General features: G+C 35.7%; 1 protein-coding gene across 5 annotated transcripts in view; it reads left to right on the top strand.

The window, feature by feature from the left end:
- Window positions 1-17,076, top strand: part of LOC138715231 (facilitated trehalose transporter Tret1-like) — a 453,955-nt gene that overhangs the window by 413,451 nt on the left and 23,428 nt on the right. For all 5 annotated transcript variants that reach the window (XM_069847929.1, XM_069847932.1, XM_069847933.1 and 2 more), the window contains 3 exons: window positions 1,074-1,209; window positions 4,449-4,657; window positions 11,658-11,930. In XM_069847929.1, the coding sequence (XP_069704030.1) occupies window positions 1,074-1,209; window positions 4,449-4,657; window positions 11,658-11,930 (618 nt within the window). The remainder of the gene's footprint in view (window positions 1-1,073; window positions 1,210-4,448; window positions 4,658-11,657; window positions 11,931-17,076) is intronic.

Genomic DNA, 17,076 nt, shown 5'->3' with positions numbered 1-17,076 from the left:
GTTTGTGGTCTTTAGATTCTTTTTTAAGTTATTTATAAGCTGCTACGTATTCATTAATGTATATTTGTTTTCCAGTTGGAGGGTTTGTTTTACATATTTATGTAAGAATTTGTTAATTTTATGGTTCGGAGCTTGTGTGCTATTAACTATGGACCTCATATATATTACTGTTTTATGTGTTTTTGATTGAGTTTTCAGTATCGGAATGTCGGGATATTTCCGTAGATTATGAACTTGACGTTGCTCTGCTTCGTCACTTGGGCTGCCTACGCACCAGGCGTTCTACAGCCATTTGAAGGCCTCTCAGAACCTTAATTTTTTCCATTAAGAAAAAATACTTATCTTCTTGCGCTATCATCTCTAAAAATATATCAGTCGAATTTTTTCGTTCCCTGTATAGACATATAGAGATATAGGCTACATATAAGCAGACATACACCGGATGAATTTGAATTGGGCGGCAATATTTGAGGTACGGTTTTTTTATGAATGAAATAAAAAGATAATGTAAACATGGTATTAAACTCTTTAGGTTTATTATCACTTTGTTCTTGGAAATTAAAAAAAAAATAAACAGAAAAGTAGATTCTGAAATATAAAGGATACTATTTTCGATAGTATTGTGCTATCTGGTACTAATTAAATATGGCGGCAAGCCATTCATTCCAATTTCAATTCAGAAAACGTCTTTCAATTCCTCTTTACGTCGTTAGAATTACGGCAGAAAATGAGCCAACAATAGGAATAAAAAGAAGTCTTGGCTATAAGTTTTTTTACCTTGTACAGAGGAGGGACACAAAGGCTTGCACTGCAGCCTTGAGGCTTATTGTGCTTACCATTTCTATTCTGTGAATGACTAGGTAGCCGAACGGCCGCGTTCTTGTACAAGTTCTGCGTTTGATACCCACTTAAGCCGTATGCAAGTGAAAGTGAAGTTCAAGTGACGTTCCTGAATATTTACGGCCCTTAGTTTCGAGATTCCACACGTCTCTTCAGGACTACTAAGAACTCAGAGACCACGGAACCTCACAAAGTTTTAAATAGGCTAATGCTAATTTTGTTTCTGTTTATAGACTGTAGTAGCAGTTCTAGTTTACCTGACAGCTATTTGCAATGGACTGAGCAGTGGATACTCGGCCATTCTCCTACCTCAGATACGAGCTAACGGCAGTGACTTTGAAGTGAATCAGGAGATCGAGTCGTGGATAGGTAAGAGCACGAACAATTGACTTCATTCAGGACTATTAGTTGATTTTAAAGTCCTTTCTGAAATCATAGCCTAAGCATTATCATTAATCCCTTACACTCCACGGGAAAACCATGTTACACTTCTGTGTATTTAATTTACCATAACAGACCACACTACAGTAAAACCTCGTTAATCCGGACTAATTGGGGGATAAGTTGACCGGTTTAACGAAGTCCGAATTAACCGAAATAACCTAAAAGAACAGTACAAAGTGCATTAAAACTCCATTTATAGCAACAAAACACGTTTATTATGGTGTATTTAAAGAGCATAGGCCTAAATACATTACACAGTACAGTAAAATGCATTTGCATTGTTTATATAATCGATAATAACATTTGTTTGTATGCGTAGTTTAATTAGGGAATGTAGCACGTATGAATGAATCTAGAAATACATATAGAGTGTTAGTTTCAAGACCTTCGGGGAGCCCAGGGCGTAGATGGAAGGATAATATTAAAATAGATTTGAGGGAGGTGAAATATGATGGTAGGGATTGGATTAATCTTGTTCTGGACAGGGACCGATGGAGGGCTTATATGAAGGCGGCAATGAACCTCCGAGTTCCTTAAAACCCATAAGTAAGTAATACGTAGTTTAATTACTTTAATGCAAACTTGATGGATTTTCTTTGTTTTTAATACCGGTACTATAGGTGTAATATTATAATTATTGTACGAGTAATTCCTAGTTTTCATGTATAAAAGTAAGTCTTAAAACAAGGTTCTTTTAATTTTCCAAACTCATAGTTTTTTTTGTCTGTCTGAATTAAGCGAAGTCCGGATTAACGAGGGATTACTGTATTTCCGAGAGATGGAAGCAAAGTTCGATGATATGCTGCATAACGCAGAATTCCGGTAGCTTATCCATTACGTCATGCAGTGTTAAGTTTCATACCCATTTATTGTTTTGACTATATTCTATGTATTCCCATACCAAAATTGTGTTTTTTTTTTATCAATTTAGCGAATTTTTCAGTGACTTATGCTTTGTGTTACTTGATTTTTCATTGTGTATTTTGCAAATCTCAAATATCACAATATTTATTTACAACTATAGTCAATATGTACGCATTAATATTGTCTAAGGAACACAACTGTTATTTAAAAACAATCTCTGTTCACTGAATTGAAACCAATTAATGAGTAAACATCTGTCTATATTAAAATTGATTCCTCTATCTTTCACTATTGCCATGACAACTTTCGGATTTGTTTACATTGTTGTAACACATATTATCGTGATATTGTGTTTTTAACAGAGGAATTTCCCGAGTTTTAGTAATGTGAAACGTAAACTGGAGGAGAAAAAAATATTTTAAATTTTGAAATAAATGCTGGACACAAGCTTCTAAGTCGTGATGATGCATTTAGAGCCGTTGGGATAACTGAAAGTAGTGAAATAGTTACTGAAACGTATGATATTCTGATCACCAGTTGAAGGTCGTCGACTGTTGAATCACTACAAAGAATTTGGAAGTCCAGAAGAACGACAAACAGGTAAACCAAATATTACAACTGCTGCATAAAGCATAAAACACGTCTTGAGAGAAAGAACGTCAACCCCTACGATGCTAAGATAAGTCTTGCAAAATGTCCACAAGATAACCATTTCAGCTCAGACTGTGATACATAGGTTACAAACAGTGGCGGTACGTCAATAAGAGCACAAGAGCACGTGAACACCTTGTTTCCATTGAAGCACGACTAGTTTTATTATTTAATACCGTATTGACGTAGGGGGGGATGTATAATATCAGAATCGAGTATTTTAAACTTCCCGCATCTTGAATGAACTTATGTAAACTTGGCAACGTGCGTTCACCTTTGAGCCGTGCTCTTTGCAAGGAGGTTACAGGAATTACACGCATGCGCGGGACAAACTTGTCTTTAGCTGGCTGCTTATGACTCGTCAAGAGCGCAAAGCGTTAAGTGAACATTGAATCTACCGTACAGACGTCAGGTGCATCGATGCCTATCTTTCACTTGCTATATTTCGAGGCAGGGAATTTAATAGTCTGTATTTTAGCCCTGTAGGTGTCAGCATTTCTCACTGTTGGAACGTTTACTTTGTGTGTAACTGTGTACAGTGCTGCTACGAGAGTTTAGTTTGTGAATTACTACAGTTTAGTGTTAGCATAACAGCATAGTGTAGCTTTCAAACACGTGCTGGCAGTCTGTGATAGTAGTATGAATTTAAATATCTGTATGGTGGTGTATAATACTTAAGAATAATATTTACTGGCATGTATTTATAGTAATCAATCTATGGGAATGGGATTACAGTAGTGGTATAGGCTATAGTGTATCAGTGTGTTGTGAACCAAAATATATTATATAACACACGCTTTTTTAAATAACCGTATTGTGGTAGGCTATGTATTAGTTTTTAACAAACATAAACAATGAACCTGTTCAAGAAATTTTGAACATAAAGAACTGGGTAAACTGACTTACTAGGAAAAATTGGAAATAAAAAGATTGGGTTTCATTATTATTATTATTATTATTATTATTATTATTATTATTATTATTATTATTGTTATTGTTATTATTATTATTATTATTATTATTATTATTATTATTATTATTATATATTTTTGAACTTATACATGATTTTTTCGATAGTGAAACATTGGAATCATGACATTTCATATTAAACGTATGATTTCAAATTCTCTTCGGTTTTGGAACACAAAATTGTGAACACGCGTAATATTTTATCACGAGCCGCCACTGGTTACAAATGAAAGAGAACTTCATTTCCGTCGTTCATTGAGATGTCTACTATTTAGCAAAGAAATCGAGGCTCCATATTGTATAGTGCAGCAATACGGAAACTAACCAGTTGGCTAATAGGATCGTATTTTGACAAATAGCGCAACAATTGCTGTATCTGTTTCAATAAATCTACCCATGCAAATGTGTTTTTTTTCTGTAAATTGCATCAGAGAAAATCACTTTCTGGACGGCGTCTTAATTGCGGTCGAGTTGCCAACATTTGTATAAGGACTTCTTTTGACATTATTAACATGGTGGAAGAAAAAAATTAACATTTTTATCAGCCCCCATCAGAATGTTTGCTTCTGAATTAGATATAAATTTTTTCTGCATATATTCTGACCTCAGAACTTTTAATAAGTAATATTTCAACCATTATTCTTATACTAATAAAATCATTTTAATCATTTTTATTGCAGTCAGCATATACATCGGTGCTACTTCTGTAGGATGTTTAATGAGCGGAGTCATCATGGATTTATGGGGAAGACGACTCACTGTCCAAATTGCTGTTTTCTGCATAACGATTGGCTGGATATCAATTGCAGCATGCGGTTCATATCCACTTATGCTGGTTGGAAGAGCTTTAGGTGGATTTGGGAAAGGGTTCAGCACGCCAGCTGTAACTGTAAGTTTCAAGTAATTTATATGAAAATTATATCTATACTCAATCAGTGTAGAACCCTTTCAAACAAGGATTTTAGTCAGAAATATAACAGTAAAATCCAGTTGTAAACATTTTTCGTTTTTTTCAACGGAAACTCTGTCATTTTTGTAGCCTGTTTTTGTTTGTTGTTAACTGTCCTAAGAAAGGTCTGAACCTCACATGTGATATCAAAAAGATACCTTTTATGAGGCAACTAGACCAGGAGATAACCATGCGGATACAGCAAGAAATAAAGCAGATAAATTAATAAAGTATATACGAGGGAGAGTCAAAAAGTAAACTTAATAATTGTTTTATTAATTGAATATGTACAATAAGATTACAACCACTTCATCACTTTTCAATACAGTATAACAGGAACACTTGCATTGAACGTAGTGGGGAGTATGTTGAAAAGTGATGGTGTTTGTAGTCTTATTGTACAGTAGTGGCAAAAAAAACCTGACCGACCCTTGTAGCTGATTTCAGAGCCTTGTTCACTCCAGAACCACGATAGTCTGGTAACTAAGAATTTCGTGGTTCGAATCCTGCCTGGGAAGGAAAATTTCTTTTGTCCCTTATTCAAATTTATTGCGGCATGCGCAATGGCTCATTTCGGGGACTTTGATTATTTCATCGGCTCGTTTTTTTTTGCCACTACTGTACATATTCAATTAATAAAACAATTATTAAGGTTACTTTTTGACTCTCCCTCATATGCTTATTTTGTATGATAATAACCAGGCTTAGGATCCGGGACACTTTAGCAATCAATGTATGCACAACTTGACTATAGAGTTCTTTGAACATAGTAGACAGACATACTGTGAATGTAAACAACGACGTCAATGTGCTGCGTTATATTCTACTGTTAATAGTACAATCTAGTGACGGTGGAAAATGAAGTAGGATACATACCTCACAAGTTTTCATGTCCCTCAGCGACGTTGAAGGCGCTAGCGTTACAGTGAACAAGCATGTACATACTTGCAAGTAGTTCGGAAAAACTGTTCACTCTGAATTGAAAATGCACTGTGATGACCTGAATGCGTTTTGTAGGGAGAGACGAAGAATACTGTACCACTGATCACGAACCGGATTGTACATTAATGCACAGGTAAACAAAATTCAACGCGCCGCCTCACTCCATCTGTACTCCGTTGCACTGTAACTTCACTTCATTCTTAAGTTGTCTCGGATCATAAGCCTGATAATAAGCAAATAACTTACTACTACAATAGTGGAAAGTAACGATAAAAATTTTCGACATACTCCGTGACTGCCACCTAGCGGTTCGCTAAGATAACTAACAGCAACGACCATGGGAGTTACGATCTGTTTTAATAAGAACTACATTTTTTTCTTATTATGCTTTGTCTTATAATTTAAGGAAATGGCTGGAGGAGGTGTTGTGCCATGTAAGCTGTTTTAATTACCAGATTCAAAGTGAACGGAAATCATTTTACAGGTTTCCCAAAGCAAGGAATTGTAAGTACCTACAATCAAATGCAAATAGTTATGTAAAGGGATGGGCGTCTAGTAAGTTGCCTCATAGTGACTGCAAGGATAGAGTGTCATGATTATGAACTTACAAATCTACACATAGAAATGAAAATATGAGAGTTAAGAGAGTTCTAGAATGTTATTTCCAAATGGATGTGGAAAGAAAGTATCCTCTGAGATGTCAGAAATATTTGAAAATAATTGTCACAAATTTTTGTGAGAAAGCACTCATGGACTTAGAAATAAGTTAATTTCTTTGTGAAACAGAATGTGTATGTGAAAGGTGTTTGCAATAGTTGTACGAGATTGCTGGTATACAAGTATTTCAGTGTCCTTATAAAGGAAGTCACATGTAAAAATAACAATTCATTTGTGACTTTGCAAAAATGTAAAATTAAACAAAATAATACGTAGCTAATATATGTGAATATAATGTAAATTTAATGTACAAATTAAATAAATACCAAATGGTTTGTTTCAAATCAGTAGGTAAGCCTAATCTTTATTTTTCTAGTAATTTTACCTCCTGCCCATTTCTTCATTAAAACGCAAATTTCATTTTACAATTCATATAGAAGATAAGAATACAAAAAGAAAAAGCTTTGAACTTATTTAATTATTACATTCCTTAAATATGACAGTAACATTTCTCTTTACTATTAAAATTTATAGCCTATGTATTTGTTCTCATAGCGAGCCGCTAGATGGCATTGGCGCTGCTGTTGCTAACCTTATGCGTGTTGTTAGTCACTTCTTTCCACTGTTGTAGTAGTAAGCTACTTGTAATGAGTCATTACATTATGACTATAATCTTTTCGCTGTAAGAAAAATCCTAATGTAAACAATAGCACGTGACTGAAGTGAGGCTTCATTGGCCACTGTTTGGCGCCATAGATTCTCAGTACGTGTTCCCGCCTACTGTTGTACATTCTGCATCATGTTAAACATTTCCCGTTACTCGTCAAGTAGGCCTAACCTCACTATTATGCATTCGTTCGCTTAGAAAACATTTATTTTATAATTACTGTAATTAAATTATTTATAAGTCTTACGTCTTCACAGTGGACAGTTGAGGATGCAGAAGCCATACTTCAGTACCACGTGCTTACGTGAACAACTACGAACTCAAATGACGCCAGCTTGTTACTGTTGGTATTCATCCGCGTTCATAGTACATAACAAAATATAAAAGTAGCTTTTCTTTTACATAGCGTTTTACATATGAGTAAAATTAAATGTTTCATTTTATTTAACAACTAGGATTCAATGTTTTATTTTCAAATAATACAAGATTGTGGTTTCCAAATACGAACTATATTTTCCTGCGTCATGTGAGTGTTTCGACTGGGAGCCAATCACGAGTATGACAGCAACGTGCTTATGTTTACATTAGGATTTTTCTTACAGCGAAAACAGTATAGTGATGGGTCTTTCGGGAACGAACTGACTCTTTTGAACGACTCTCTCCTTCGTGCTAGTAACGAGCTAGCTCGCTCGCTGAGAGCTGGTCGCTCGCGAGGCACTTCCAACTCCTTCAGCTCCTTCAGCTCGCGACTCTCAACCAGCTCACAGCTCGTCTCACGACTCCCGCTCTCGAATAACCAATGGCATTCAATGCATGATCACGTGACATCTGCAGTTGAGAAAGACAGAGACCGCGCCAGTAGCGGACGGATGTGGAACTAATATTACGCTGCTTTCTATCAGCTGATGTGTGTGTATAAAAATATACGTATAACATTGTATAAAGTTTATGTTGCAGGCTTTGTTTTTTAATCTATTTTGTTTAACTTAATACGATTGTCCCTGTTATCCTTCTGATTCCTAATGTCATAGATTACACTATTATTGACAGTTTCGATATGTTACGCAACCAGCTCTTTGAACGATGTCGTTCGCGAGCTGTCTAGCCTCTCGTGAACGAACGAGCTGGCAGCCAGCTCGCGAACGAAAGAGCTGGCAACCAGCTCGCGAAAGAAGGAGCTATCAACCAGCTCGTGAACGAACTGACTCTTTTGAACGACTCTCTCTTGGGAGCGCCAGCCAACGAGCTAGCTCGCGCTTAAAAGCCGGTTGGACTCATCACTATTTATGAGTTTATGACATACTTATGCAAGCTATTAGCTTTGTCCCCTCTTGGCTCTTCTAATAGATTGCATAATTATGTCATAATGCAATGACTTATTACATACAATAAAGATAAGTAATAGACGGAACAAAATAAGCATACATACTTACTTATCGGATCAATATGTCAATGAAACTATTGTCTTTAAGATAAATTAGTACTGTATATCGTAAGAAATATATACAAGGGACAATCAGTAAATTTCCGAACTGCCCTCAATGTAGTATGTAACACATAGAACATAAAAAATGTAGAAGTTATCCAAAACCAGGGAAACGCCTGGAATCTATACTAAATGCATCAATTCAAAGGCAGAAAAGACTAGCCTCCAGGCGTATATGGAGAGATTCCAGAAGTAATGGAGGAAATAAATTAAATACTGATATTTTGATATTGCAATATATTGCAAACCTAACTTCGATAAACGATATATATCGCAGAAAATATATTGATATATGGAACGATTATCGATATATCGCTATTCCGTAAGCAAATTGCATTTTAAGGCGTACATTTACTGTATTACAATAAAATTACTTAAATTTTAATATTCCTTTTTACCAAACCTAAATCAAAATTATGGTGGAGGCAAGGGAGCTTAAATGATAAGTGGGAAAGAGTTAAGTGAACTCTACATGGTTGAGTACGGTAAACATTGGTAACTTCGTGATAATTTCATGAAAACTAATTTAAAATGCAAATGTGTAAATATCTCCTTGTTCCGATTTTTTCATCTAAAAGACGAATTGTGGAAGAATTGTGGAAAAATTCATTAAATTCAAATGAAATTCTCATTTATTGTTACAAGACTTCAAACATAGTAATTCCGTCTAATATTCATAGCAAGAAAACATAGAAATACATATCAACACATAATAAGAATGAAATCAAAGTAAAAATTGAAATTGAAAGGGATCTTCTTTGCCCTGAAAGGGTGAACACTTTTATTACGGACTTTAATATAGCCTATATTACTAGGGTAACTCCAAAAGTAATGCATAACGTTTGTTTAAAAATTATATTTTTTGCTATTTTCACAGAATGTAGATGCATCCTTAAGGAACAAAATGTCACTTTTCCACATATCCCCGTCCCTTTCAACTGCCTTACGTAACCTAGGAACGAGGGCCTGTAGACCAGCACGGTAAAAGTCTGGACCAACACGTCTGAGCCACTCTTTAGCAGCGTGCACAAGGGAGTCATCTTCTAACCTCGTTCCGCGAAGGGATCCTTCAGTTTACAAAAGAGATGGTAATCGCACGGTGCCAGTTCAGAACTGTAAGGCGGATGTTTCAGTGTTGTCTATCCGAATTTTCTGATCTGGTCTGTGGTCTTGTGACTGACATATGGCTGTGCAGAACATCTTGCTTCTCCCGATGTCGTCGAACACGACTCAGTCGAACTTGAAGTTTCTTGAGAGTTGCAACATACCCGTCAGAATTAATGGTGGTTCCGTGTGGCATGATGTCCACAAGCAAGAGTCCTTCTGAATCGAAAAAACACAGTAGCCATAACGTTTCCTGCCGAAGGTGTACTTTTGAATTTCTATTTCTTTGGTGAATTTGCATGATACCACTCCATTGTCTGCCTCTGTCTCCGGTCCAAAATGGTGGAGCCATGTTCCATCTTCTGTCACAATTCTTGCAAGTAAGTCATCTAGCACTTATCATTGACACTTAGCATGATAGCAAATCAAACAGAAGCTACACTGAACCCATCACATCTTGTCTTCAGATTTCTAAAATTCCTATTGTAATACAATTTTTAAAATAGTATAACATGTAACACTTAATGCTCAACAAAATTTCGCCTCAAACAGCTAAGATTTCTATCAGTAAAGCTAAGCCTATATGGCGACTACAGATGTATCTAAAAACATTTCCTAAAATTTCATGAAGATACAATAAATCTTTGTACCAAATATCATATGCTTACCTTTAGTAATAAGCCTGTAATGTAATTATAAACATCCACAAAATTTGTACGCCTGAGAAGTCGACGCAAACTTGCTCTCTCCAAACATAAAAGCTCACTGAAGCAACTACAATAGTCACACAAAGCTTAGCTGTATGTTTCTGGAAAGTGGACAACATATGCAATCCCTTGGCGGAAATTTGGATCTCGTAACACCATTGGTTAGTTCACAAAAGAGCAAAGAAAAAGTATCACGAAATAACCACTGCCACGAAATTACCAATGTTTACCCTATTTGATATTGGAACACGATTCATTTATTCTAATGTTATATAAGATTCAATCCAGGACACAGATATAATGCTCTTTTCTACCTAACAACGTAATAATTTTTAAATGTAAGTAAACAGAACTTGTAGTTATTTTTAAATGTAAGTAAACCTATTTAGAATATTACAAGTTTTAACAAACTTCACAGTTGATTTGATACAATCCTTCTATAGTAAGTTCCCATTCCAAGTTATTGTTACACTCCAACATTCCAAACAACAATGATGATGATCATAGGGATAGAATTTTTATACACTAAAAGATATAATAAGAAAACAATGTCAGCACTAGATTGTGCATAGAAATCATAGACATAAACAAATGTCACATCGGTATTAAATCCTTGTTTCTCTTTCCATTTCAGAACATATAAATAAAAGTTTTGATACCCGTTTTGGGGTCAGACGGTTCCCTTTCAGGGTGGGTGTTGCTCTCCTGCCTTGGAGAACATTAATAACAATATTAAAACAGTAGTAGATAAATCTCCCATCTGTCTCACGTTCGCACACGCTGCATTTTGAATTTGGTGCTGCATATTAAACAGTTTGAATTCGAATTCAGTCCAGCCAATTAGAACAAGGTATTGAGTGAGGTTGCACAATTATGCAACTGTCCACCTTCAGTAGCGCCATCTCTCGGGAACTATCGGAGTTGTCTAGTGTGAATTTTGTTGTTGATAATGATAATAATTCCACAAAAAGTCGATAAATTTATGAGAAAAACGATATATTATTCGATATATTGAATCAAAATTTCGATATCGATATATCGAAACGAAAATATCGGTATTTCGTAAAAACCGATATATCGTTCCCATCTCTAGATTCCAGGAAAAATTGCAATTGGTCCTTGACATGTTTGCACAAAATCACGTACAGAAGCTCACTTCTTGAAGACAATAAGACGCTGTTTGAGATTGACGCAACAGGCATGAAAGCAATGATCTTCAATGACATGCGCATGTATGTTTAATGGTATAATAAATACAATTGCAGTTCGGAAATAAATTGATTGCACATTGTACATACTACTTTATATTTAACAATGGAAAAATTATAATTTCCAAAATGCTAAATATATTACAAAGTAAAATTACATTGCTTTCAGTTTCACGTAGAAGAAATGGCGGATCCCAGATTGAGAGGCGCGCTGTCTGCCTGCGTACTCTTGACGTACTCAATAGGCATCATGGTTATCTCGTTGCTCGGGACCCACATCAGCTGGCGAATAGTGGCGGGCCTGGCAGCTGTCATTACATTCATTGACCTCGTGGGCTACAGCCTTCTCCGCGAGAGCCCCGTCTGGCTCGTCAGGAACAATCGCGTCGACCAGGCGTCTGAGGTTTACAACTGGTTGTGGGGACCAGGACATCAGCCGCAGGTGAGGTTTCTGTCTGGCTAATATTTTTTTAACCATCGTTATCAAGATCATCACCTTCTTTAACTCCTTCTCAGTTTGGGAATAAGTCCACTTATCTGTGCATTATTATCCTCATCATTTTGTCTATCGAATTCATAGGCGGAGTTATGGGGGGAACATGGGAGGGCATTGCTCTCCCAGACTTATCTGAACTCTTTTTTTCTGTTAACATTAGAAAATATTAAATTCAAAAGATCTTTTTTGCTTTTGTTTATGATTAAGTTTTTGTCCTTAAATTGATGAATTAATGTCTTTTCAGATCATGTGTGTGGACTATATTTATTTTAAATTTCTAAATGTTTAAGAATTCCTATATCTCATTTGAGGAGTGGAAGCATTGTAACGTAATATTTCTGTACTCAAGTGTTAGAAGTCTGCAGGTGTTCAGGCCGACACTTGAAGATGTATGAATAACATACTGCACAATAATGCAGAAAAAAGAAAAGTGATCCCGGTATGTGTAAACTTAAAGACGAGATTAAATAAAATAATTAGAATTTACATTTCATGATATCTTCAGGAAAGTAAGCTTCATATAAAAAAAGTTTCTGTTACCACTATTACGTAGTTTTATTGATGTATTCATGTGTTTCTATACGAGAGAGAAAAAAAGAGGGAGATTATTTTAAGTTATGCCCTATTATAATTTTATACAGTAGACCTACAGTTCAAGCCCTATACAACTCTGTCCGAAACATCGCGGATATGGATGTAACATTGTAAGAAACATGCCCTCAGAAAATACCTTTATTAAATGATCATATTCCGATATACTGTAGCCTACCGAGGTCAAGCTATAACGGGGAGAGGAGGTAAATGATGTCCCTCATAACCTCGTTATATGGAGATTCTATGGTTTTGCTTTGCCACCCCCCCCCTCCGTAAGAATATACATTAGGCCTTCAAATGTGGCAACAATGCCTCCATAGAAGTATTCTTTATAGCAAAAGTTTAGGTGTTTATCATTGCGTCCACGGCATTCCCCGAAGGATTCATTTTAGCAGAAAGATTCTCCTTTTCTTCACAGTTGCTGTGGTTGGTGACGGTGTCCCAGCGTTTTATGTATATTAGTAAGAATATTGTGATATTGTACCACTTCAATAACTTTACCAAAGATCCATGTTGTATTCGAGATTCTTTACGACATGTTTTCTAACTTCTCTGTTCGTAACACAATTGATCGAAATATACATTTTGCATTTGAGTTGCTTAAGTGTTTCAATTAGCACAAGAACAGAAGGAAGTGGCTCATGAATTTTTTTAATGAAGGATTCAGACCCAATTGTCATTGGGGGATCGCTTGAAGGACAACCAACCCATAACACTGGTGGAAAGTTGTCATCGCTGATGCAGTTGTCGAACACATAATCGACGAAACCATTCATTTGGAAATTAGGTATTAGGAATTATGCTTTGCAATTCAACATACCCCTCACCCACAATATTTGGAGGCAAATATTGCAATCCAGAGACATATTTCAGATTTTTGCTAATTCTGACTTTTTATTCACGTATTCACATTTAAGCCCAATGTTTACAATTTTCCAGACTGTCCCAAGTGAAAGCTGCAACATTTGTATGTGAGGCGTTCAGAGCTAAAGTGGATCAAGTCCATGAGACGTAGTTTTGAGATAATAGGACTTGTTCTAGTGGATTATCTAATTTGACTAGCAATAATTTTATTACTCCATTCTCAAATTCTAGATTTATAAAATATAAACAATTGTGATATTGATTGACGCAACGCTTTGATGGCTTGATCCACTATGGCTCAGAACATCGTGAACAAATAATCTGAGCCGAAAATGACTAGTGTCACCTACCGGCGAATGCTTGGAATTAAGACTTGATCCATTACTGATCGGAAAAGATCCAACTTCAGATAATGAGAAAATGAATTTAACTCAGTTTATGAAAATTTGTGACTGGATCCACTTTAGCTCTGAACGCCTCATGTATGTATTTATTTACACTGAAAATGGATATATACCCGGTAACTAATTACACTCAATAATGACAATTAATAATAAACACAATTAATAATAATACTAATAATAATTAATAATAACAGGAGCATCCTAAATTAAATGAAGCACGATCACTTAAAATAACATTTAAAGTAAATCTAATTTGCATCTTAACCCTAAGTTCGAACTAAAACCCACGAGTATGATATGTTCATACCTGCACAAGTACCTTTCGGCACTACATTCATTTCGCTGACAACTCACTCACTGCACTGGAACTATGACACATTTCACTGATACTATCGTGATTTCACTAACACTTTGAAAACATTTCACTGTTCAAATACTTTGCACTGCCATTATAAACTATAAAACTTCACTGACAGAAAAACACTTCACTTACACAACACACTTCACTGACACAACACACTTCTTCACTGATACAACAATTCAAATAAAATTAATACGCGCGGTACTGCCATATATCCTACATTTGGTGTCTTCTCCGCGTTCATTGTTCGTTTATTTATTTGCGGTATTATAACCTCAATTTTTGCGTTAATAAAACAGCATCTCTCAGCTTCTTTTTGCGCTAGTACAACGCACCCATTGCATTGTACACAAACTTAAATGGGAAACCAGGCAATAAAACATATACGAAACACAAGGCATAAATTCAAATATATAGCTATATGCGGTGAAGGGTGATTCATAGAGACCTATATTTTTCGTTTCATTTTTTGGTCAAAATCGGTGTCATTTTTTTTTTTTTTTATTTTTTATTTTTTAGAATTTGACGTTATTTGTAATAGGTTTAGTTTTTTACAGGCTTTTGATAATACATTTTATATATATATATATATATATATATATATATATATATATATATATATATATAAAATTGGGATTTTAGAGCTTCTTTTTAGATTCTATGGTGGAAAAAAATCTTCTTGCTTGTAAATCAATTATGAAAGGACAATATTAATTTCTTATTAAAGAAAAAAACATTTTTTATCATGTCAAGTAACTAAAATAGGTACAGTTTCGTCAAAGAAGAATACATTATTTTGTATCAGCTAATTTTGAAAAGTGAACATCGCCATATTGTTCACATTATCTTCTCTCATGTTGCAATGTACTATCCGTCCGAGTGGTTATGTCGCACCCAGGTTTCTCCCACTCGTTTTTGCTGACCCCTCTATAAAGGCTAGTGGCTGGGCTGGTAGGCTCTTTCCTGAAAAAATGTATTTTCCAGAATTGAAAGTCTACTTAAGGTAATTTAAAGAAAAGGGTCCCGTTAAATAGCAGCCACGTGATTTCCCCTGTTTCGACGACCCTGCGACATAACCACTCGGACTCACACACGGTATATTGCAACATGAAAGAAGATAATGTGAACACTATGGCAATGCTCTCATTTCACAAGTTGCTTAAGAATCCCGCGTAGGAAGAAAATAAACATTCTCTTTTAAGCAAATCTGGCTTTCAGGTAAAGCTCCCTGTGAAGCAAACTTTAATAATGTCAATAGAAAAATTGTTTCGAGGCTGGGTATCGATCACGGGATCCTTCACTTAGCGCACGAATGCTTTACCTACTGAGCTACCCGGGAACTACACTGTCCCAATTTTTCCCTTTATATCCATACAACTCAAGTGGGCTGATAAAGAAACCCAACTTTGGCACCTTGTCGGCCCACTTGAGTTGTGTGGATATAAAGGTAAAAATTGGGACGGTGTCTGGTGTAGTTCCTGGATAGCTCAGTCGGTAGAGCATTCGTGCGGTAAGCGAACGGTCCCGGGGTCGATACCCGGCCTCGGAACAATTTTTCCCTTAAAATTATTCTCTGTTAACTTTTTCACACTGATACCAAACTGCCTGAAGAGCTAAATTCACGGTGACTGTCAAGCAAACTAGTCAGAACTTTCATAATACTGTGCTTATCTTTTCACCTCGTAACACAATTATACTGCTTTGCTCTTGAAGTTCACTGTATTTTTCATGATAACTAAATCATTTGATTTCCACTTCACTTCACCTTTCCAACTAGGGTCGTATTCACATCATTGTTAATAATTCTATCATGTAGTTGATGGCACGCAAACATAAATCGAGCACATTGTGTGTTCTGTTTACAGTACGTAATAATTAATTTCTTTCTGGTAAATTTAGTAGCCTAATATTTCCAGATCTTGAATGGTCTGAACTTCTTCCCTTATTGCGGCTGCGGAAGGTTCATTAAGGTGTTGTTCGGCCCTTCTTTTGATTCCTACCACAAAGTTTTTCGCACCAACTTCACTCTATTGCCAACATGTGTGTGCTTACCTTCCTAAAGTACATGAATACAAACATGTAGCCTATATTCCTATTTGTGACACAACGGGAATTACATCATATATAACGATTTTCGTACCGCGAATATGATCGGACTGAATGAGTGGAACTGATATAATTATGTAATAAATTATTACAAACTATTTTATCCTTCCTTTAGAGGATGGAAGTAAATTTACCATTATATCTTTGAAATTGTACCGTATAAATTTCATTCCTCGTTAAGAGTTCTGACACATAGATTAATTTTTTTTTAATTTTAGTGGGTTATTTTACGATGTTTTATTAACATCTCAGGTTATTTAGCGTCTCGAATGAGATGAAGGTGATAATCCCGGTGAAATGAGTCCGGAGTCCAGCACCGAAAGTTACCCAGCATTTTCTCATATTGGATTGAGGTAAAACCCCGGAAAAAACCTCAACCAGGTAACTTGTCTCAATTGGGAATCGAACCCGGGCCACCTGCTTTCGCGGTCAGACGTGCTAACCGTTACTCCATAGGTGTGGACTCAGACTACATTTGATCTTACTATCATGGAAACCATAAGAAAGCACATTAATATTGAGGAAATTGTTTTCTATTAAATCCAGTTCAATTTGTCTTTTATTTAGTTATATGGACAACATTTTAAGTGGACTTTTGAAAAATGAACAAAAAATGTGGGCCAAAGAAAATGGACAAAATATTTGTGAACCTATGATATTAATGGACGAATCCTTTATGGACAAAAAAGAGGAAGAAATGTCCCTGTACCAAATGAAGATGGACTATATGACCAGAATTCGCATGTTTGTCACGAGCTATAGT

Source organism: Periplaneta americana, chromosome 15 (genome assembly GCF_040183065.1).
Source record: "Periplaneta americana isolate PAMFEO1 chromosome 15, P.americana_PAMFEO1_priV1, whole genome shotgun sequence".
NCBI lineage: Eukaryota > Metazoa > Arthropoda > Insecta > Blattodea > Blattidae > Periplaneta > Periplaneta americana.
This window is presented reverse-complemented; position numbering and strand designations above follow the sequence as displayed.